Source organism: Xenopus tropicalis, chromosome 1 (genome assembly GCF_000004195.4).
Source record: "Xenopus tropicalis strain Nigerian chromosome 1, UCB_Xtro_10.0, whole genome shotgun sequence".
Lineage (NCBI taxonomy): Eukaryota > Metazoa > Chordata > Amphibia > Anura > Pipidae > Xenopus > Xenopus tropicalis.
The window spans coordinates 167,976,315-167,999,824 of NC_030677.2; the positions used below are offsets into that span (position 1 = coordinate 167,976,315).

At 38.0% G+C, this 23,510-nt stretch overlaps 1 protein-coding gene across 2 annotated transcripts; it reads right to left on the minus strand.

Annotated features, from left to right (window-relative positions):
* Window positions 1-2,802: 2,802 nt before the first annotated feature.
* prrc1 (proline-rich coiled-coil 1) lies at window positions 2,803-17,411 on the minus strand. Of its 2 annotated transcripts, NM_203715.1 has the most exons (9): window positions 17,203-17,383; window positions 15,291-15,418; window positions 14,374-14,769; window positions 13,472-13,611; window positions 11,572-11,674; window positions 10,479-10,642; window positions 8,153-8,256; window positions 7,926-8,028; window positions 2,803-4,108 (listed from the first exon to the last, which is right to left on the minus strand). In NM_203715.1, exons 2-9 carry the CDS (start codon window positions 15,400-15,402, stop codon window positions 3,899-3,901), a joined length of 1,332 nt encoding a protein of 443 aa, NP_989046.1. In that variant the 5' UTR covers window positions 15,403-15,418; window positions 17,203-17,383; the 3' UTR covers window positions 2,803-3,898. The 2 variants fall into 2 exon arrangements, with proteins under 2 accessions (NP_989046.1, XP_012813642.1); XM_012958188.3 differs by lacking the exon at window positions 14,374-14,769 and having other exon boundaries at window positions 17,203-17,411.
* Between the last annotated feature and the right edge of the window lie 6,099 nt (window positions 17,412-23,510).

The window sequence follows — 23,510 nt, forward strand, 5'->3', positions numbered from 1 at the left end:
ATTTTAGGTGTGTTCCCCCTGCTGAATTACTGACTATATACAGTAATTTGAATTGTTTTAATCTCATGGGTGGTGTCCAAATTTAAACAACAAGTTTTTGATGGGCTTACGCAAAGGGGAAATAATTGTGGTGCATTCAAAATGTTAGTAGCTATCCATAATAGAGGTGTAGTCCAGCATTAATACAAAGGAGGATTTTTTTTTTCAAGGGTCTGCAGTGGCATTTACATCTCAGTTGCGGTGCAGCAAGACTTTATTCTTGCATGTAGTTATCCATTTTTGGATATTTTACAGATTGCAGTAAGAAGAGTTTGAGAGATTTTACCTGTTCTAGAGGAAGCTTTATGTTCCCAGGTTCAAGTTTCAATGTCATTTCCCTTCCATAAGCAAATTGTAACCAATCGTTATTCCAGAGAAAACCATTTATACTTCAAATGAGTTTTCTCCTAACCCAAACAATGATGCCTATCAACAAGCAGGAGTACCATGTTCCTACCCACAGAGTTTTCTTCTTAGGTGCATTGAACTGTGAAGCTCCTGCATGCATTTAGGGGGGGCAGCTAACAGTAATACCCCTTTAACCCCCCCTTTAATACCCCTTGAGAACTGCAACCAATCTGATCTCTGCATCATTGTTTTTATGTGGCAGACAGTCACTACTTCAGCTATGCGCTGTGCACACATTATTGTAGGTGAAAGGGGAAAAATAACTAATTTTTAGCACTAGTTTTAGGCGTAATGGCGTTAGAGAAATTCATATCTGGTCATAGCTTCAAGCTGTACTTTTTCAATACTACGTATCATCATGTAATTTTGGCTCAGATTCTTGTACACCTTTGCTAGAAGATTTATATTATTGTGCCCCATATGATTATTACAACCTCTCCTCTAGATGTAAAGACCTAAGTGCATTCGTCATGTTTTATTATATCTATTTTTTTTTTTTTTTTTAAAATAATATAACCCTGTGCACCTTCAGTATATTTAAATCTAGACCATCATGGTTCTTTGTAGAGCACTGAGCTGCCAATTTACTGAACATGACAAGAAGCTTAAACTAAGCAATATTCTCCACTGCAACAAGTCACTCTTCCTTTCTATTCATAGCTCCTCATTTAGCCGTGTTTAATAAATCATATTTCAAGATAAATTATTCAACTTGATAAAACGAATACGTATTTTATAATGATGTCGAGTTAATGGCCATATCCATAAAATTACATTCAAATAGTGGACATTTAGTAACTCACAAATGGCCTTACCATTATATTTATAATCACTGTTTTAAAATATTGAACATTATCCGGTGCTGTCACCTTAGCATTCCTTTCTTGTTGCCAAGAGCTCACCCCTTCTTTATGTTGAAAAAAAGAGTATTAATTCCTTATAGTTTTAAGAAAATGTTTAGTTATTTGCTTCCCAAACACAGAATTTTTTCTTTCTACAAATCGTCACTCGTTTTTCCCAGTTGCCTATTGCAAATCACCAACTCGTGCCATAGCCATTCTGCTACACAAGGGAAACACGCTACCAAACAAATTTCTCAGCCACCTGTTTCTGCTATCTCTCTGCAACTCACAGTAAGAGCGTGCTTTTTGCACAGAGAACTATTCATTATTTTTCTAACTTTGGGAAAGAAAATAAGTCTGTGTATAATGAATCTAATACACCTTGTTTTAGTTTACAGACCCAGACCAACCCAACACTCAGTTGGACACACTATCTGATCAGGTCAGCAATTTACCTGACCCACCCTGCATCCATACCTACATGCTGCCTACAAAATACCTGTATTTTGATTTCTGCAGAATCATGGAAGAATTGCCTACCTCATGTTGAGGAAAAGCTATCTGCCTTGTCTACCTAACAGCTGCTGTAGAGATGCACCCATGGAGATGCAAATGCAGAGAACCATTCTAAGGTTGTTGGAGCAGCACATTGAAGAAAACCAATTTTCCCCTGGGATAAAATTATACCACGAAACACTAAATTTAAAAATATATGTAAATAAAGGACTATTCTGCTACTGTATGTTTCAATTCCACATGATGTGGAGAGGCCTATTTATCAAAATTCGAATTTGTGAGTTTTTTTTTTTACTTTGAATAAACTCGAAGTGAGTTTACAGTGGTCTAAATGGTCTGAATAAAGTGTTTCAATTTTGCTTTAAGATACTGAGTTTGTGAGTTTTAACAAGAAAAAAACAAAAAACAAAAAAACCAAAACTCGAGTTGTGGTAAAAGTTGTGAACGTTGATAAATCTACTCTACAGTGTTCAAATAAAATAAAACTGCATAGATTTTCCTTTAAAACTGGGCTTGCCATAGACGCCAAATTTCTAGAAATAACTGAGGATGTACGCTGGGCAACTGGTTCCGAAATAAAGCCATAGGTTTAGCCATCAGGCTAAAGGCTGGGCATTTTAGACATAAAACTAGTAAGAACATGTTCAGTAAGCAGTAACACAACCATACAATAGAACAAATGCACAAAATATAGGAATACAGACAGGTCTCTTACTAAAAAATCATGTAAACATTAAACCCAACAAAATTGCTTTACCTCCAGTAGGGATTATATCTTAGTTGGGTACAAGGTACTGTTTTGTTATTACAGAAAAAAAGGAAATCATATTTAAATAATTGATTAAAAAGAAGTCTATGGGAGATGGCCTTCCCATAATTCTCAGATTTCTGGAGAATGGGTTTCCAGATAAGGGACCCCATACCTGTATTGGCAAGGCAGTTAAAAGCACTTGTACAGTAAAAGGAAAAGTGATAATTGAATACAACAGACAGCATATATCCTCATAAAAAGGTTTATTTAAATCTGATCCAGGTCACTGGTCCATAGCAGTCAATGTGTTAGCAAAACGTCTTCACTTGGGTATAAAAAGTGTACTAAAATAAGTCTGAACATTTGTAAGCATAGAGGAGTTAGAGACAGCAATGTAATCTAGTTTTTAAGGCAAAGAACATTACGTTCACCTTTCACAAGCTAATCCTGTCACTGCACGTCACTCTTGTCTTTTACACTTCATTACTTAGGCTTACATACACTAATATAGCCTGTAGTAACTGTAGGTTATGAATGCTAAAAACATGGCCATTTTATACCAAAGCATAGTCTGCCAATAAAAAATGAATACATGAATAGAAAATCATTTAAATAATTTACTCCATTACAAAGAATTGCTATTTCGAAGGGACACTACTAAAAATCCCCCAACTCCATTCACAGTTATCTGTATTCAGTGTCAGATATCATGATGGGGCAGGAAAGAATTTGCATCATTTGAATTAAGTGGTGCAACATCCATTTTGCTCAATTCTAGGATTTACTTTAGCACATTGTTTGTAAAAATGTGCCTAGACAAAAGAATTCTACAAACAGATCTGCACCCTATCTGATTTCACCATCGAGTAGCAGTTCCAGTAGTGCAAATAGGGTATAGCCCAAAGATCATGTGCATATGTTGCACAAATGCAATCCCTAAGGGCTTAAATGGCAATATTCGTCTGTGTCACGTGATAATGCAATAACAATGCATAATTATGGGAAATGTAATCCATACTTTTGAATGGATGCTTCTGAAGCATGCCTAATTATAGGTTGCTTTTAGCATATATACCAAGAGGATTTTGGTAAGCAAAATGTGTTATGGCTAAAAACTGTATAAAAAAACAAAACAAAACAAAACAAAACAAAACAAAAATTTCTCTGGAAGCTTTATATGCACGATTTTTCATTTGAACCACTTGATTGTACAGTTATAGTGGGTTTTTCTTGCCAACATTTTATTTTCTCCCCTAGACTATTTCTCTCCCATACAGGCAATTCAGCTGCTTGTAAGTTTTTGGTCTTCTTGTCAGAACTCTGATACAAAGTCCAAGTGTTCTCAAAGGATTCTGGGTGGAAGTCTTTGCTTGTACATTCCTGCGAGGGCTTTGGCAGCACTGTAAATCATCTGTCGGCGAGACATGCCTGTAAATGCCACGTGCCAGTCAGTCCTGCTGACATGAGCCAAGCTTCTTTCCAAGACTTCGCCCACTGTTACGGACAGCCCTGACCACCTGAGGTTGTAGTCCTGTGGGGTGAAATTTTGGGCCTAAAAAAAGGCAGAGGATAAAGTTTACAATTTTTTTTTAGCAAAAGCTTTGTTCAAGACATGCTAGAATATGCAGTCATTGGGCTCGAACTTACCCCAGTCCGCACAAATACATCCTGTAAGCAGAAGGAACTCATACCTACCCCAGATGAATATTAAAGAAAACTTATATCCCAATTACAAATTGGTGTTTACAATCTGTTTTCTACAAATGCAACCACAAAAGACCTTGCTGCAGGATATTACATATATGAAGCCTTTGTACACTTTTGTTCATTCGTGGGTGGGGGCTGCCATACTATTCCTCTTACTAGCAACAATTAAAAAGGCTCACAGACTCCCTGTGCCGACCAGAGACCAATTCATAGAGCATTTGCATAACTTTATACAAATATACATTCAGAGCAAATCATTGGGCTGATTTGCTAACAGTGTATTGCACCAGTACGATTACCAACAGCAATATATTTTGATGTTAGAAAATGAAAGCAAATATGTCACTGGTTGCTATGGTAACAGCACTGGACCAACGTAGCACCAGTGTTAGTAAATCAGCCCCATGGTCTGTTCTTAATGTACATCTTTGTAAAACAAAAGCAAGCATTTCATGAATATTGCCATAAATTGGTCTGGCATGTGTGTTTGATTTAACTGGTTGCTAGGAAAATTAATACTATGGAAAGTGTGTTAATAAATTGTCCCTAGCACAATGTTTTACCCAACAGTGCTAAACTGACCTGGCTAAAGTACTGGCATGGCTGCACAAAAAAAAGACTAGAATTAGTCTACACAAACAGAACATTTGTGTGTTTCTTCACTAAGGCAAATAAATACTGTATCACAATTAAAGAATAAGGAAAGGGGAAATCACTGGGGGACATAAAGGTTTAGCACTCCCAGGTGTTTATAAACACTTACCTGATGCCCAGGGCCAGAGTCCTGTTAGCAAGAAAACAGCATTGGCCTAGGGTACCTCTGAGCAACAATCACTGAGCAATCCTCTTTTTCCTGGTTTCCTGCAAAAAGTCAGCTTTTTTTACTCTACTGCACTGTCAGCCTGGGGCCACTGAGGAATAAAGAAGTGGAAGAAAACGATTGCTCTGTGGTGCTTGCTCAGAATTAGCTTGATAACTGCAGGTCCAGCAACTACCTAATTCAACAATACAAACTAAGGGTATCAGGGTATCTCAGACCACATCAGTCTGTATTTCTATTTAGCGATTACATAAATTTAACCTTTAATATCCTCATTAATACTAAATACTATTAAATACTATAAATATTAAAATACTCACATTTTATACTACATTTTTATACTACATTTTATTTATACATACTACATTTTAAAGAACTTCTTTCAAGGATAGTGTGGACAAGTGATCCTAATCTGTATATAGCAAATAAGTGGACTTCACGCTATGTTTCAACTAACAAATAACAAAGTGGAAGATGGTATTGAAATGAAATCTTCAAAGACTGCCATTCCTGCCTCACAGCTTTGGAAAAAGTAGGGATTAGGCAAGTTGCCTGCAGTCCACCTAAGCCAGTCCAGTGTGTTTTGCGGCTTACTTCAGCTTCTTAGGAGCATAAATAAGTCACTAGATATTTTACTTCCTAATTGCCTTCTACAAATACAGAGTGCAAGGTTCTGAACTGGTCCATTTTAAAGTTGTCTTGGCCACCTTTCCTTTCTAACTTTGTATTAGCAAAATAATACTGACCACACTTGCTTATAAAACACATACATATATGTGTGTGTATACACATATATTTATTTATTTTACAGGACAGTATATATCTTTTTTATCTTTTAAGGTACAGGTGGAAAGAGAGGCAGTGGCTTTGCATGTTTTCCCAGCTGTTTCCCTGCACTGGCTTCAATCATTCAGATGTTCTACTTTAGTGCATTGAAATCACTGATACTGAAAAAAAGAAACAGGCAGTTGACATTATAGTCAATGAAAGGTTTCAGGTGCTTCTCCACTGGCTAGATTACATTAGTGTGGAGAGAACAACTTGTGTGCCTTCAGCCAGATGTAAGTAGAAAATATAAATACGTAAGCATGAAAACTACAGAACATTTATTCATGTATTGACATGATTATGGTCAAGAAAACATTTAAGAGTTTATGTACTTTATGCTTCTGGATTCCTATTAATTTGATTAAATGGCTCAATACATAATAAGGAATATTCAGATGAATATTCCCAAAAAGGTCACATTAAGATCATATACTTTTCTGCCACCTGCTTAAAATTAACCCCTACAAATCAGTTGCAGCTGCAACCTATGTTAACATCTTAGCTATGCACTAACAGCATTCTTAGGGCGAAGACACATACAGCAATTAGTAGATGTGACTTTTTAAAAAAACCACTGCGACTAATCTGAGCAGCGCAAATGGCGCACAATTAGTCACAGTGACTTGTGGCAATTAAGTAGCCGCAACATACTTTTTAAAAGCCGCAGTGATCATCCTGTGTGTCTTCTTCCTTATAGGCCTAACTATGATTATTATTAACTACCTATTTATCAAACCGAAAAGTAAAGAGCAGTTTATGGATTCCACATTAGTCTAGGAACTAATGTTCCTTTATGTGCTAATTATGCTTGTACATGTATTTTTAATTGTTTGCATTGATAGTGGAATTTAGAGTTGTAGCTTGACAATGAATTGCATGTAAAGTGACTCACTCCCAATGTATTTGTTTAACTTTTTTCTTCTTCAAACAATTCCTTCCTATGCAGCCCTACTCAAACAGATTTAAATCTTATAATTGTATTTTAACCATCCTATATAAGCTTTTCATTATGTGCATTGCCATGATATGTTTTGTCACAGCTATAGCCAACTACCTGCACCACATCCTGCTTACAGGAACTGGGGGGAAGAAAGCTTTACCCCAAACACCCACTCTGGCCTCACTCCCCTTTAGAGTGAAGACACACTGAGCTACTAGTAGCAGCTACTTTTCCATGGCTACTAAACGCCAGAAAATACTGTCATAGACAATACCCTGTCATAGACAATAACGAGAATTGCCTCTGCTAAAACACATGTAGAGACTGTTATCAGTAAATGATCAGCATTGTCTATTTTAGTAGTCTTGACAAGTAGCTGCTACTAGTAGCTCTGTTTGCCTTTAGGGCTCTGGCACACGGGGGAGATTAGTTGCCCGCGACAAAACTCCCTGTTCGCGGGCGACTAATCTCCCCGAGTTGCCTACCCCTGCCATCCCACCGGCGAACATGTAAGTCGCCGGCGGGATGGCAGACGCGGCGGCGCGATGGCGTGTGCCATCCCGCCGGCGACTTACATGTTCGCCGGCAGGATGGCAAGCTCTTTTGGGCAGGGCCCTCTTCACCTCTTGTATCGGTTATTGATTGCTTTATATGTTACTCTGTATGTCCAATGTATGTAACCCACTTATTGTACAGCGCTGCGGAATATGTTGGCGCTTTATAAATAAATGTTAATGTAATGTAATGTAATGGCGGGTCATGGCAACTCGGGGAGATTAGTCGCCCGCGAACAAAGAGTTTTGTCGCGGGCGACTAATCTCCCCCGTGTGCCAGAGCCCTTACCCTTATTTTCTTAAGTATTGGGACACAGTACCTCCAAAATTCGCCCCAAAATTTAGGCTGAAAATTCAGCTCAGCTTTTTAAATGCAGAAAGCATAGTTGTGTGGCAGGCTAGATGTGGCATGGGGGAAGGCAGTATCAGGCTGTACAAAGCACACAGACGCCCTCTGCTTGGAACATAGAGGCCATACAACAGCTATTAAATCTGTTACCTACACAGTGACCATACTCACTTGCTGTACATATTCCAAAGGCACTGGTGTTGCTTGTGTGAAGGCTTCCAAACGTATACCATGGACAGGGTCATCCACAATTACACAGCCAATGTCAAACCATCTATAAATAAGTAAGAAATCATTTATAAGTTCCCCAAATTCTATATCTAGATCAGACTTTCTGACAAAGTCTTCACAAAAAAGCTGCCTTTTGTTGTATTTAATGTTCCAAGCACATCACTCACTTGTCAGGTAGAAGCTCTGCAATGAAGTTTTCTACAGATACAGCAGGCTGTTTCTCATGAATCATTCCACTGCGGCGTAAACTGTCAATCCGTTCTTGAGCACCCTAAAGATGAGAAAATAAGTCATATAATTAAGTTAAAAGGAGGCCCTGCAGGATTCTGTATCTTTTGAAGCTGAAGTACTGATACAGGGAAGACAGAGGATTTCGACCACAAATATCATGCGATAGTCAAAATGCCTGCGTGATAATTTAATAGGATATTAATAGATGCTATTAGTAACATAGTAAATTAGGTTGAAAAAAAAAAAAAAGGACGTACGTCCATCACGTTTAACCATAATGCCTATAAATAACCTGCCTAACTTCTAGTTGATCCAGAGGAAGGCAAAAAACTCCATCTGAAGCCTCTCTAATTTGCCGCAGAGGGGAAAAAATTCCTTCCCGACTCCAAGATGGCAATCGGACCAGTCCCTGGATCAACTTGTACTAATAGCTATCTCCCATAACCCTGTATTCCCTCACTTGCTAAGAAGCCATCCAGCCCCTTCTTAAAGGAACAGTAACACCAAAAAATGAAAGTGTATAAAAGTAACTAAAATATAATGTGCTGCTGCCCTGCACTGGTAAAAATTGTGAGTTTACTTCAGAAAGTCTACTATAATTTATATAAATAAGCTGCTATGTAGCCATGGAGGCAGCCATTCAAAGGAGAAAAGGCACAGGCACATAGCAGATAACACATAAAACACTATTGTATTCTACAGAACTTATCTGTTATCTGCTATGTAACCTGTGCCTTTCTTCCAGCTTGAATGGCTGCCCCCGGGGCTACACAGCAGCTCATTATATAAATTATAGTAGTGTTACTGTAGCAAACACCCCAGTTTTACCAGTGCAGGGCAACCGTGCATTATATTTTTATTACTTTAAAGCTCTTTCATTTTTTTGTGTTACTGTTCCTTTAAAGCTATATAATGTATCAGCCAGCATGACTGATTCGGGGAGGGAATTTCACAACTTCACAGCTCTCACAGTAAAAAATCCTTTCCGGATATTTAAATGGAACCTCCCTTCTTCTAAACGGAGTGGGTGCCCTTGTGTTCGTTGGAAGGACCTACTGGTAAATAAAGCATTAGAGAGGTTATTATATGATCCCCTTATATATTTATACATAGTTATCATGTCACCTCTTAAGCGCCTCTTCTCCAGAGTAAAACAGACCCAACTTGGAAAGTCTTTCTTCATAACGGAGACTTTCCATACCCTTTACCAGCTTAGTTGCCCTTCTCTGGACCCTCTCTAATTCAATAATGTCCCGTTTGAGCACTGGAGACCAAAACTGAACAGCATATTCTAGATGGGGCCTTACCAGCGCTCTGTAAAGGGGAAGAATAACACCCCCCTCCCCTGAATATATGCCTCTTTTAATACAGCTCAAAACCTTATTTGCCCTTGCAGCTGCCTGGCATTGCTTGCTACAGCCATGAAGACATTTTAACACTATAAAAATAACCCATCAAAGAATCCGATTCTTCTAAAAACAGGTAAACTGCAACCGGGCAAAGTCTTTGATATATTTTTATTATTATTAGTTTTTTGGTTTATTAATGCTGTTCCATGTGACCATTGCATAAAAAAATAAAACAGTTCTCCACAATTCGCAAGAAGCGAACTCTAGTGTTACCTTTTAAAAAAAGAGAAGGAAAAAGTAAAAACTAAGTAAGCTTTATCAGAAAGGGTTTATGTAAATACAGCCATAAACACTTACAGAACATCTGCTCTGAGTTCTCAGTGAAAAGAAACACCACATTTCTTTCCTTTTATTCTGTATACTTAATCTTGTGTCATTTTTAGCAGATGCTATCTTAAACAGAGGGAGTTTCAATGGCTGTTTACTCAGGTAATAAACAAATATAGCATTCTAGCTTGCACAATTGTGACTAATCTGTTGCCAATAAAATGCCAGAATGCATTTGCTTCTTTTTTAAAATATGTACATAACTATCCTATACAAGTGAAGCAAGAGCAGTGGGTTTTTCAACTAGTGAACTACGGTAAACTCTGTCTTTACATTCTACCATTTAAAATGTTATTCTTAAACCAATAAATGTATTTTTTAGTTGTAATATTGCTGTGTAGGTACATCTCAGTGTATTGAGTCTGTGCTTTCAGAAGGAGCCAGCACTGCAAAATAGAACTGTAAAAAAAGAAAACTACATTTGTTGGTTCAAGAATAACATTTTAAATGGCAAGAGTGAATTATATTTTACTATGTAAAATAGAAATAAAAAGTGCACCATAAAAATCATGCAAATTAAATATACCTTTAATCCTGCAGCATATCCAACAGGCTGGGGAGCAATGTTAGACTGACCATCTTCCCCGGTTACCACTGCCATACCAAACACCTCCTGAAAAGCATCTCGTACTGCAGCAACTTTTACTTCTTTAATTGATGTGACCACAATATCCATTTCTCCACCAGTTCCTACAAAAATAAGAAGCCAAAAGGCTAAAGTAAAAATATTTAACTCTTATGGTTTTTAACATGGATCCGATATGTTTGCACTGCAATACAGTTTTGTTCAACTGAATTTCACTAATATTATTTTATACGGTTTCACTATGATACAGAATGTGCAGAAAAGTGCCTTTAAACATACTTTTTTATTTTGTTACAATGCCCAGTATTACAGGATCATGCTGGTAAACATTTGCATTTAATTTTTCCTATCTTTGTATCGGACAATCTGGCTACAAAAATAACCAAATATTTGTAGTGGTTGACTGCATAAATATTATCTGTGGCACACCAACATGCATTAGTCGAACAAGGATAGAAAGAGTTCACATACACATAGTATATTATATTTAATTGCCTGTATGTGGAATTTTTTGTATTTTTTATGCAACTTGTGCCATGTTGGTAGTGTCCAGGTATTAAATGCAAGCTAGGAACGTTTTGAATAAAAACGTTTTGTTTTGAATTTTTACACTAAGGACTAAAGAATATTACTCACAAGGCCCTGAAGAAGCTTTAAAGTTTTTGTACAATAATTCCTTTACACTTAAAAAAAATGGGACCCTTCCCAAAATATATCATGTAACCCATTACCTGAGTAGAAGGTAAATGTAGCTGATATACTGCATGGGTTATTTCTTGCACCTTTTTACGCATTTGCAAAAAAATCTGAAATGAATACTTGAGCCTACATCAGTGCCCCCCCAGCAAAACAGACAAAACCACCCATAACAGTCTGCAGCAGACTACATTATTCCAGGGGCCTTAAAAAAGTAAAGATTAAGTCTTGCACAGGTCCAAAGGACAAAGCGGAATTCTCATAGAGGCTGTAGGCTATATATAATCAGAGTAAATTAATGCACTGAATGTGACATGGGTGCAGTCACACAACTTACGGATATATGATGCCATGCCAGGGTCCAGAGTGGTAATCACGGTCTCCACAGAGTGCTTGGTTTTATCAAGCACAGATTTCACCATGGGATTTCCAGCTACTCCCTGCAATTACAGTAGCCCATATTCAGCTTTTAGGTCTCATATAAATACAAAAAGTAATTGCCTGACAAGTCCACTCTTACTTGCATACAACTGTACATGGGTTTGCTTCTTCCCTAAAATGACAGCGGTGAAGCAGACAAAACCAACAAGCCTTAAAATATACATAAGGAATGCAAAGCAAACATTAAACAAGTTTTAATTAAACACACCACTATTTAAGCTGACAGCAGGTTAATGAATCCAGGCCCTAAGTGACTTAAGTTAAGGTGACAGCTTATATTGCTGCTATACTATAGGTATATTGACGTCATATCAACTTTACATGGGATCACATAAATCAAGTTAATTAAACGATAGTCTCTAAAGTATATAATAGACAATAAAGAATAAAGGCTTGTGTTACCACTCAACCAATCTCATTCTTTCTATCTTTATGGCCAATAACACAGCAGTTATTTCAATGAGGAATATTTATAAGAACTGGCAAAGTAATATGGTCATAAGACAGTTTTCAAAATGCATCAGTTAAAAGAGCTTCTTGAGCAGAATCCTGCATTTTTTTTTTTTAAAGCACAGAAGTGCAAACAGATTTTTTTATATTTAATTTAGAAATTTCATATGGGGCTAGCCATATTCTTCATTTCCCAGGGTGCCACAGCCATGTGACTTATGCTCTGATAAACTTGTCATACTTTAGCTGAGCTGCAAGTTGGAGTGATATCACCTTTCCCCAGCAGCCAATCAGCAGAACAATGGGAAGAGAGCAAGATAGCAGCTCCCAGTAGATATCAGAACAGCACTCAATAGTAAGGAATCAAAGTCCGGATTGGGACTCCTCCAGTTACATGGGAGTAGGAGAAACCAATGGTTACCTGAAAGCAGTTCTAATGTGTAGCACTGGCTCTTGCCGAAAGATCAACTCAGACACAATGCACTGAGATGGCGCCTACACACCACTAATACCACTAACAAAAAACACATTTGTTGGTTCAATAATAAAATCTAAATGATAGAGTGAATTATTTGCTATGTACACGGTGTGGTGTCATTTAGAAATAAAAAGTACACCATACAAATCATGACAGTATCCCTTTAAGAAAATATAAAAATGCTGGGTCACAAAACCCAGCATTGACAATAATACGTCAGTGTCTCTTTATGTAACTAAAATCAAAAGCATGAAGGAACAGGCTAAGCCCATGCTCAGGGTGCTGGCCATTGACATAACTAAATGCAGGGCCTAATAACTGGGCATCAAAAACAAAATAAAAGGGCAATGCCACCTAAAAAATGTACGCTTTTTAAATGACTTTGCAATACACATCAATTAAAAAATATGCAGCCTTTTCATGATTTTTAGTGTAATAATATGGTTTGGAACAGTTCCCACCGCCTCTTCTCCTGCTAATCCGACTACTTTAAGACCCAAATAAAATGTAACACTAGTCGACTGTCCTCAGCCTGCATCCTCCAAATCCCACAATTCCCTGCAGACATGATTTCAATAAGGAAAGGAACATCACAGTGCAATGCATGTTGTCTTTAAGCTATGGAACAGTTATGATAAGTAATATTAGTGTTTTAGTCCATCCTTCCCTGCCAGAATTTCAAATAATGCAGAAAATGAAGAAAGAATGGTTTTGCAGCTGGATTTGACACACTTTCCAGCTTTATAGTTGTGTTTGTAATAGAATTAGAGCCACTTGGCTTTGCCTAGAATCTGATAAACAGTTCAATTTCCTGGAGCCTCCATACCCTAGCACCCAGGAGAACAGTCTATAAAAAGACAAATCTTACCTTAATAAATCCCCAGATGCCTCCAGCAGAACCTTCATCGTGCACTGTATGCACCCTGGGGTCTTCAGGCTCCTCAGGGAATGTAATGGAAGATCCACTCCCTGCTACAGGAGCTTGTAGAGTGACAGGATTTGGCAAAACTAAAAAATGATGAGTAAAAAATTAGTCCATATAACTAAAGCACAGCAATGTGCAACATATCACTACACAGATGAACAACTTTTTAGGGCAATGGCACAAGAGGAGATTTATCAGCCCCAGGAAATCTGTGCTACCACAGGAAAATGTCTATTCTTTCGGGAGATTTGCAGATTGGCATTACACTTACACTGCAAATCACACTTTTTGTTCCTAAATCTTTTTCTACTCTTTTCTTTGCAGCTGGCAGTTGACTCCTATGGGGAGGGGTGTAATAAATTAAAAACATAACAAATATGGAAAAAACATCCTTCTTTAAGCAAATATTAAAAAGGCTTGATGTGTAATAACATGTAGCATAATAAGTCTAATAAACAATATTAAATTGCAAAATACTTGTATTTTTCCTCCAACTATTATTACATTTTCCCAAGGGTATTGAGTGATGAAATTACTATAGCTATTGTCACACTGTAAATCCACCATTTTAAGAGGGATAATACAAGTTTAGGAAATATGTGTTATCCTTGCAGCTATGGCCAGTTAACTTCCTTTCCACTTGCCTACAGAAATGGTTCTTTGGAACCATCATACAAATTAACTAGATGCAAAAATGCTAGTAACCCAACTTAAAAATATATGGTCCCATACAAAAAAAAAAAAAAAAAAGTACACCATTTTGGATATATAAAGTATATTCCGACAACATAGCATTGCACATTTCAACAGCAGAAAACTGCTGAAAGTTAAAAAAAGAGTACAACCTGTGACAGGGGCTGCAGAGTATGTTGGCATCAGAGGGGTCTGAGGTGCTCGCCCAGCATGACCTTTAGTGATATCGTAAGTGGAAGACATAGAGAATCCTCCTACAGGTGGAACCATGGGTGGTGCTGAAAGAACTGGGCCTGGAGTGGTGTTCAGTGGAGGAGGAGGGAAAGATGATGGGGAAGAGAATGCTGGCAATGGGCTGCTAAAAGCAGCAGGTACAGAGGTGTTGACAGGAGGAGAGTGCACCCCAGTGACAGGAAGGGCAGATGCATATGTGAAAGGGACTGATGATCTTGGTGGAGCAACTGAGGAAGGAACTGGGGTAGAAAAACTTGGCTGTGCGAAGGATGGCAGTGGGGAGAATGCTGGTGCCGCCAGAGGGCTAGACAAAACTGTTAAGAAAAAGAACACATTTTATTCTCATATGAAGGCCACTGCTAATATCAATTTGCAGGAAGTTCTGATGAATTAGCAATAGAAAAAAACACAATTGACACTTTAAAAAGTTACATTCCCTAATGCGCTTCTGTTTAGAATATGAAAACAGATTAAAGTTTGGTTCTTCCTTCCTATTACTTTTAATATTCATTGTAAAAACATGACCTCTACTAATATTAGCAATTATACCTTCCATGTACTGACATATTGATTAATTTGATTAATTTCTTGTCTCACGTTACACATATTATTTTGAGTTCTGCACCGCAGCCATAGTCAAAGTTGATTTTCTGACTATAACCTAGTCAAACCAAACTGTCCCAGTATTAGATATACACAGAAGAACCACCTTGCCACTACAGTAAATTTCTATCACGATATCTGTATAAATCACAGGGATCATAACAAAGTTAAACAGATTAATTCAGTCAGTCACACAACAAAATGTTTTTTTTAAATAAAGTATAATGAGTACCTGGTGGAATAGGGGTGGCGATGGCTGTTGTGGCTGCGGCTACTGATGTTCCAGCAGTGCTGGGAGGAGGTGTGCTAGGAGGTGTTGTTTCAATACCACTCTCTTCCATCATTTTCTGCAAAAGGGGCCTGAAAATAGAAGATACAGTAATTAAAATGGCAGCCATAAGTGTCATTAAACCATAGGCAGATTCTCCACAGAAGGTGTTCAAACCATCCTTGTGCTAGAGGCCTTGTAGGTGATGACAAGACTTTTGTTTTCTAATTATGCACACAGGAAAGCATTTGATTCATACAGAAAAATGGGTAAGCAGACAAAATATCTGTCTACTTTGCGGATACCCAAAACATAAGTGCTATAATCCCTCCTGCTCTTTAACTGTGCCTTGCCTGAACAGAACCTACATTTCTGGCACTTATTCTTGCTAATGGCATGGAGTCTTCATCACTAGAAGGGAAGGGTTAATGGAGGCAGAAAAGCGGATCTCTGCACAATGCTAAATGTCATCAGTGTCCTTATCCATATCATCACTTTCATTTTTTAACGTGTAGCAGATGGGTAGCTATGGGTAACAGTACTGATGCAGTTTAAGTCTCATAAACTGATAAACTAACACAAGGGGGCCCATTTACTTACTCACGAACGGGCCGAATGCGTCCGATTGCGTTTTTTTCGTAATGATCGGTATTTCGCGATTTTTTCGGAAAATTATCGCAACTTTTTCGTTACCAATACGATTTTTGCGGAAAAACGCAAGTTTTTCGTAGCCATTCCGAAAGTTGCGATTTTTTCGTAGCGTTAAAACTTGCGCAAAAAGTTGCGATTTTTTCGTAGTGTTAAAACTTGCGCAAAACGTCGCGCCTTTTAAGTTTTAACGCTACGAAAAAAGCGCAACTTTTCGCGCAAGTTTTAACGCTACGAAAAAATCGCAACTTTCGGAATGGCTACGAAAAACTCGCGTTTTTTCGCGCAAATCGTATTGGTAACGAAAAAGTCGCGATAATTTCCGAAAAGTCGTAAAGGCGCCGAAAAAAATCGCAAAAAATACGAAAAAGTCGCAAAATGTTCGTTTTCCAATCGGAATTTTTCCAATTCGGTCGGAATTCGTGTCTTAGTAAATCAGCCCCAAGATGTCTGATAGGCAGGATGAACATATGGAAAGTTCAGCAAAGCCACAGATATCAAACATGACAGATATCAAACATGACAGATATCAAACATGGCTTGTTTGCGACTAAATGTAGTACAGTTCAGGGGGATAACTACAGAGAAAGCAGCCCTGGCGCTAATTAATGGGCAATTTCAATATTTGTTTTTAGAGCAATTCGACTGTAAGCTGCACTGATGGTAATAAATTCACTATAAAATCCTAAATAAATTATATAAGGCTTATATCAAATCAGTGTGTTGAGGAGTGTGCTTAAGTGCTAAGGAGAACCCCTTGCTTTTCAAAAGGGGATTATGGACTACATTTCCCAGCCTGCATTGCATATTAAAAGCGGTGCCACGTCAAAATCTCCACCCACTGACATCTGAAACATGCAAGATTAAAACATAAATAATAAAATCCTTCAGAGCAATGAATGGGCACTTCCCATAGATATGTAGGGTTCCTGGCGGCTGTACCAAGCAGCCCAGTGCAGGGGTAGAGTATAAGCCAAAAGGAAACAATATACAAGCGATGTTTGCTCGGTCTTTCATTGGGAGGATGCACACTGAATAATACACTGACTAATACACTGCCCAACCTGACTCCCTGCACATAATTCCCTACACCCTCCCCACAGCCCAGCACCCGGGAGCTGTAGTTCATTAGAAAGCGCTGCTATAAAACCCTACGGTCCCTCCGAGTCCTTAGTGTTGGGCTAAGGGGCTAAGCGATTGCACCCCCTGCACTATTTGCTTCTCTTACCCGAAACAAGTGCAGCCAGTGAAGAGTATCTAATGTTTCTTCAGCAAGTATCCGATATTCCCAACACACGCCCAAAGGTACAGTCAGCCACCAGCTATGGATGCCAATCACTCCCTCCCCTAGCAGTTCCAATGGTATAGCCCGGCATGGAATATGTCCGCTCTGCTATTGCTGACTGCAGCGCTGCCACGTAACCCGGACCGGGGCGTGTCTTCATGGCTAAGTGACGGAGAACGTACGGAGAGTGTGACTGAGATAGGGGCGGGGCTTAAGTGCAAGCTGGCTAGTATAGTTACTAGGAGACGTGAGGCCATTAAAAGGCCTCAGGGCAGTATCTTATTATAGCTTTTATGGCAACCAACGCCAGTCGTCGTTTTTCTCTGTAGAAAAATAAAAACATTTTGCGACCCCTGACTATGGCGCAGGCATTTTCAGTATCATAACTCTTTCCTGATAGTAGTGCCGACTGACGCATTCATTTAGTCAGGAGTGAAAAAGGGAATTTAGTTAAGATTGTGTTGTGGGTTCCCTTTTATGGTGAAAACCATATTGTTGATCGTACAGTTGTCCTTTAGGTTTAAGTCCCCAACCAAAATTTGCAAGTGTTATGGTTTTACCTGCAATTAATTGATGGAGGCTGAATATCCTAGCCACACGTGTGTTTTGGGGGCTAGCATTAAGGCCAATTGTATGGAACAATTGCTGGTGGCATTAGAGGTAAAGTGAAAAATATTGTATGGCAGTGGCTATGAGGAAAATCCAGTCCATTTGTTTTTTTTTCAACCTGAATTCCTCATTACACTAAATGATAACGAAATAAGGCCTCATTGTCTCCCTCATGATGACATGGGGTTGGTTAACAGCTCTGAAATTCAAATATTAATTCTCACAACATATTTGGAGCAAGGTATAAGGTCGGTAATAGCTACTCAGGAAAAAAGATATATAATAGAGACGCAAGAAACGATTGCTGCGGCACACAATAATAGAGCTCCCCAGTTGGGAATGAAATTTGACTAGGTAAGCTTGCCTAGGTTTGACACCTTTATTTAAAAAATACAGACTTTCCTGACTCTTTTAATTCACCGTACATTGACCTCAGTTCAGTCCCAGACAAGTGACGGCCTATATGTTCTGAATGGTGCGCAGTTTCAGTATGTATGTGTGTGAAAACAAACATCTTCATGTGGGTGTGGAAAATCTGTATAAGTACTGGGCAATTGTGGGGCCCAGTACTGTCTATTTGTGCCAGGGGGATTTAATTACTGGCTATAGGTAGAGATTTAATTACAGGTATAGAACTGGTAATTATAGGGGCTATCAATTAGACTGCATAACATTGTTTTATATTGAAAGAAAGATTGCCAGCGCTTAGTTTGCCTTTAAAAATAATTTTTACAGAAAACGAGGTGTAAAGGTGGCGACACACCATCGGTCGCACTAAAGATCGTCAGACCCGCCACTAACCTTCATGGCTGAAACAGCAGATAAGGAGGTAGAAACAATAGGATTTCTACCTTCTTCTGCAGATTCAGCCCTGACGGCAGATTTTGCTCAGGCGCCTTCTATGGCGCCCGATCAAAATCTTTTGACCTTGCCTCCTGCGATACCGGTCAACTCGCCGACTTGCCATACACGCACCGAATATCTTACGAAACGAGGTTTCGTACGATATTATCGGTGCGTGTATGGCCAGCTTTAGTATCACACTTTGGCCAAAATATGTAAGCTCATATGCCACATCAAGGCCCCTTATTGTACATGAGTCCTGCACTGCCTATTAACATTGAGTCTGTGATGCAATTAAAATAAAGTCCCCCAGCAAACAAAGTGACTGAGTAGTAAGACCCTGTTGAGCCTACCTTTAGCTCAAATGATTTTAAGTCCCAGCTCATTAACATACACATGAAAGTAGTTCATTAGTTTAAAGGCTACATAGCAGCTAGAAGCAATATTTGGCTACAATTTGTACACAAATCACAGAAAGAAAATTTGTTTCAGCGCTCGGTCTAACCCACATTCTGGAGTTGACCAGCTGCTAGAAATGATAAAAAGCCATTATTTATACACAAAAAGAAAGAAAGATTGCCAACGCTTAGTTTGCGTTTAAAAATATTTTTTTACAAAAATGAGGTGTTAGTACCACACTTTGGCCAAAATATGTAACCTCAAATGCCACGTCAAGGCCCCTCATTGTACGTGAGTCCTACACAGCCTATTAACATTGAGTCTGTGATGCAATTAAAATAAAGTCCCCCAGCAAACAATGTGACTGAGTAGTAAGACCCTGTTGTTGTTTTTATTGTTTTTAGTATAGGTACTAAGAGCACAATTAAAAAGTTTCCCTAAGATTCAAACAAACATATCTAAAAAATGGAAAAGATGACTGATGGACAATGAAACAAAATACTGAAGGAAAAGGAACTGAAGGAGTCTAAGCAGGGGTGGGCAAAGCAGACCGAGCGCCCTAGGCAACTCGGTTGGCCCCCTCGCCCCTGCACATTCCCCCCTTCCCTCGCATGTGCGCACATGCACAGTTCCGTCAAGCGGGGAGCGGGTCATTACAAGAGAAGGAAGCGCAGGCTAAGGGTAGGCAGGAGAGGTTCCTGCCTGGCGCCCCCCAGTTGTTGCGCCCTAGGCAGGTGTCTCTTCTGCCTACCCCTAGTTCGAGCTCTGAGTCTAAGAAAGGAAACTTACTTCCATGATACTAAGGAACAGCTGGATGACGGGTCACGTCTGACCACCTGACAAACCACATAATAATTGCAATATTGTTATTGCAATAACAGCATCTAATATCTAAACAGCTAAAGCACTGGCTCTGAATACATTTGTTTAGTTTTTAGATACATCACTTGAGAAAATGTTGGCACTTTTTAATAATTGTAATAATAATACAGGTACATCAGTCCCCTGGACAGTACTAGTGCTAACATCTAATGTTTATCCTTTTATTAAACAAAGTACAGTACAAAAATAATAGTCTATGAGATATGGCAAGAAGGAAATACATTTATAGAGATTAGAAAGATGAATTTTGATCTTTGTTAATCAGGAATTTTGTGTATTTTATAGTATATCTTCACATGCAATATTATCTGGGGAGACCATATGCTCTCTTAAATTCTGTTAATTTGAATTCCTTAAATGGTATTTAAGAGAAAGGGCACAACCCTGCAACTAATGTTAAACTGCAGGTCTCAGCATCAGAGGTTTGATATTTCTGCTTTGGTGTACTGTATTATAGTGTAAAGACCTGAAAGGGATCAACAGTAGAGAAGTGGATCCATTTTTCAAAATACATAAATAGCCTTACATGTTTTGTGCTATTTTTGTACCTGATTTTTTTTTTTTTTAACAATAGTAATAATTATACAGACACATCAGTCTCCTGGTCAACTAATGTTAAACTGCAGGTCCCAACATCAGAGGTTTGATATTTCGGGTTTGGTGTAGTATAGTGTAAAGGCCTGAAAGCTTGGCGTTGACAGTAGAGAGGTGGGCTTTGGGTGCACATACACAGGTCTACAACAAATCCATTTTCCAAAATACAAACATAGCCTTACATGGTTTGTGCTATTTTTGTACCTGACTTGTTTTTTTTAGAATAATAGATATTTTTATGTCTGTTTGTGGGATATGTGAGTGTGTGCCATATATGCTTTGGATTATAAACCCCTGCTTTGGTGCCTTGACCGTTATTATGCAAAAAACAAAAACACTTTATGTATTATTAAAGGAATACTGTTATTGGAAAACATTTTTTTTCAAAATGCATCAGTTAATAGAGCTCCTCCAGCAGAATCCTGCATTGAAATCCATTTTTCATAAACACAAAAATATTTTTTATATTTAATTTTGTGCTCTGATAAACTTCAGTCAAATTTTCCTGCTGAGCTGCAAGTTGGAGTGGTATCGACCCCCACCCCCCCAGCAGACAATCAGCAGAACAATGAGAAGGGAGCAATATAGCAGCTCCCAGTAGATATCAGAATAGCACTCAATAGTAAGAAATCAAAGTCCGGGCTTGGGACTCCTCCAGTTACATGGGAGTAGGAGAAACAATAGGTTACCTGAAAGCAGTTCTAATGTGTAGCGATGGCTCCTTCTGAAAGCTCAGACTCAGGCACAATGCACTGAGATGGCGCCTACACACCAATATTACAAATAAAGGAATACATTTGTTCAAGAATAAAATTTTAAATGGTAGAGTGAATTATTTGCTATGTAAACAGTGTAATTTAGAAATAAATAGTATACCATAAAAATCATGACAGTATCCCTTAAAGATTTAGGGCATGATTGGATATAGTAAAATAGCATACACCATACAATAATGCAAGTTAAAACAAAGGGGCTGGAAAAGCTTATATCAGAGAAAGAAATAATATAGAACATGATCACATTTAGCTCTAGAGAGACTGCTATACTGCAAAAAAGTAAATACATAATAATCTGTAACATGAGTTTGGTAGATGTTATAAACTACCCTAGTATAATATATTTAGCCCTGTCACTTTGTAATACTAAAACCTTACAATTAAAATGATTGTTCCCTGTGGTTTAAAACAATTTGCTTCCCTTAGCCGTTTCTTGTAAACATGCTCTCTCATAAACACGGTTGATGCTCAAAATCTCTCTAATCTAATTTATATTTTTGTAGTTTCAGTCTAAAAGAGAATAAGGTGCTAATGGTCAGATTTACTATCATTTGGACTGGATTCCCAGCAGTATGAATATTAGCACAGTTAAATTAATATACTGAAACAATAATATATATTTGCCAAGATTATATATATATATTTTCTGTTTTAATTGCTATCTTAAGAATATATTAATGGATATTTTATACTACAATAAATATTAAAATGCAAGCATTAAGATTAAAATTATTAGCAGAAGAAAATATTGCAAACTATGAGGGTCCGTCAAAAAAATGTAATAAAATATGGACATTTTTGATCCCTATATAAAAAAAAAAGCTGCGGCTTAGTAAATACCATGTTAAATGTGCAACTATTAGAGACATAGGGGCCGATTCACAAGGCCAAAAAAACGAGTGATATTTATTGCATGCGTTAAAAATATTATCACTTCTTATATTTTGAGGATTAACGATCGATTCACTAAAAGGACACTTGTCTGAATTAAGAAGCGATGTTATTGTCGTTATTTATCTGGCAATGACATATTTTTAAGCGTTATTTTAAAGCATGCAATATATTTATGTGTTATTTCGTAGCACGAGATATTAGCGCACGGAACCGTACTTTCTGAAAACTACTGTTCTAAAAATTACCATTTCCCTGAAAACTGGAGGATGCATTACTCTAGGGCGTACATATACTTGAAAAATCCAACTGCAAACTCCATCTTGTCACCACAGACAATCACCAGCTGCAATTTTGTTTAGTAACGCCTACTCCTGGGAGGTGTTAAGTTTCACAGTAATTATCGCCACATTTTATGCTTTTAACGCTTCAAATATGTCTGTGAGTTATGCGTTAGTATTATTTCTATTCGATAATTACCTCAATGAAATGGAAATAACGCTTTGCAATAATCAGGATTTTTGCGCATGCGATATAAGTAGTAAGGCATGTGAAATGATGAATCGGTACTTAATTATCGAATACTTTTTAACGCATAAAACTATGAGTTAAGCGTTAACGACCTTTAGTGAATCGGCCACATAGATTCTTGCAGAGGGGATATAAAAACATACAGCATTATGAAAAGCACAAGGACAAATTAGATGCCAAATTAAATGAGATACAGATGCTAATAAATCACGACACAATGTACCACAGGTTCTCATCATGTTTTTACAAACATGGTATTTAAAAACTATGCTTATGATAATAGATCCAGTGGTTTACTGGCAAGATTTACCATAAAACACAGAATTACATGCACTTTAACTTATTTATGTTATTACATAAATTGCCCACTTGGTTAAGGCCAGTGTATATTGCAGTGCTGTACTATAGATGGATGTATACATTGAACATACAGACTATCAGAGTCTTATGGCCCTTACTATCAGAAACAAGGAGGAAGCAGAGTTCAGAGAAGCAGAATGAGTTCAATATGCAGTATCCAAGGGGTGAAAAGTCTTTTATTTGGATTTTAAGCAATGGCAGGAAACAGATTTGTCAGAATCTAGTAGCAGAGTTAGGCAGCAGAAGAGTAATCAGAAATTACAATTTAGCACCCAGACACTCACAGAATAAGTCCTGTAACTGTGCATTGAACTCAGGAACTTGGCATCCTTTAATTTCAAGTTTGGCACCAAACCGCAGCGTGAT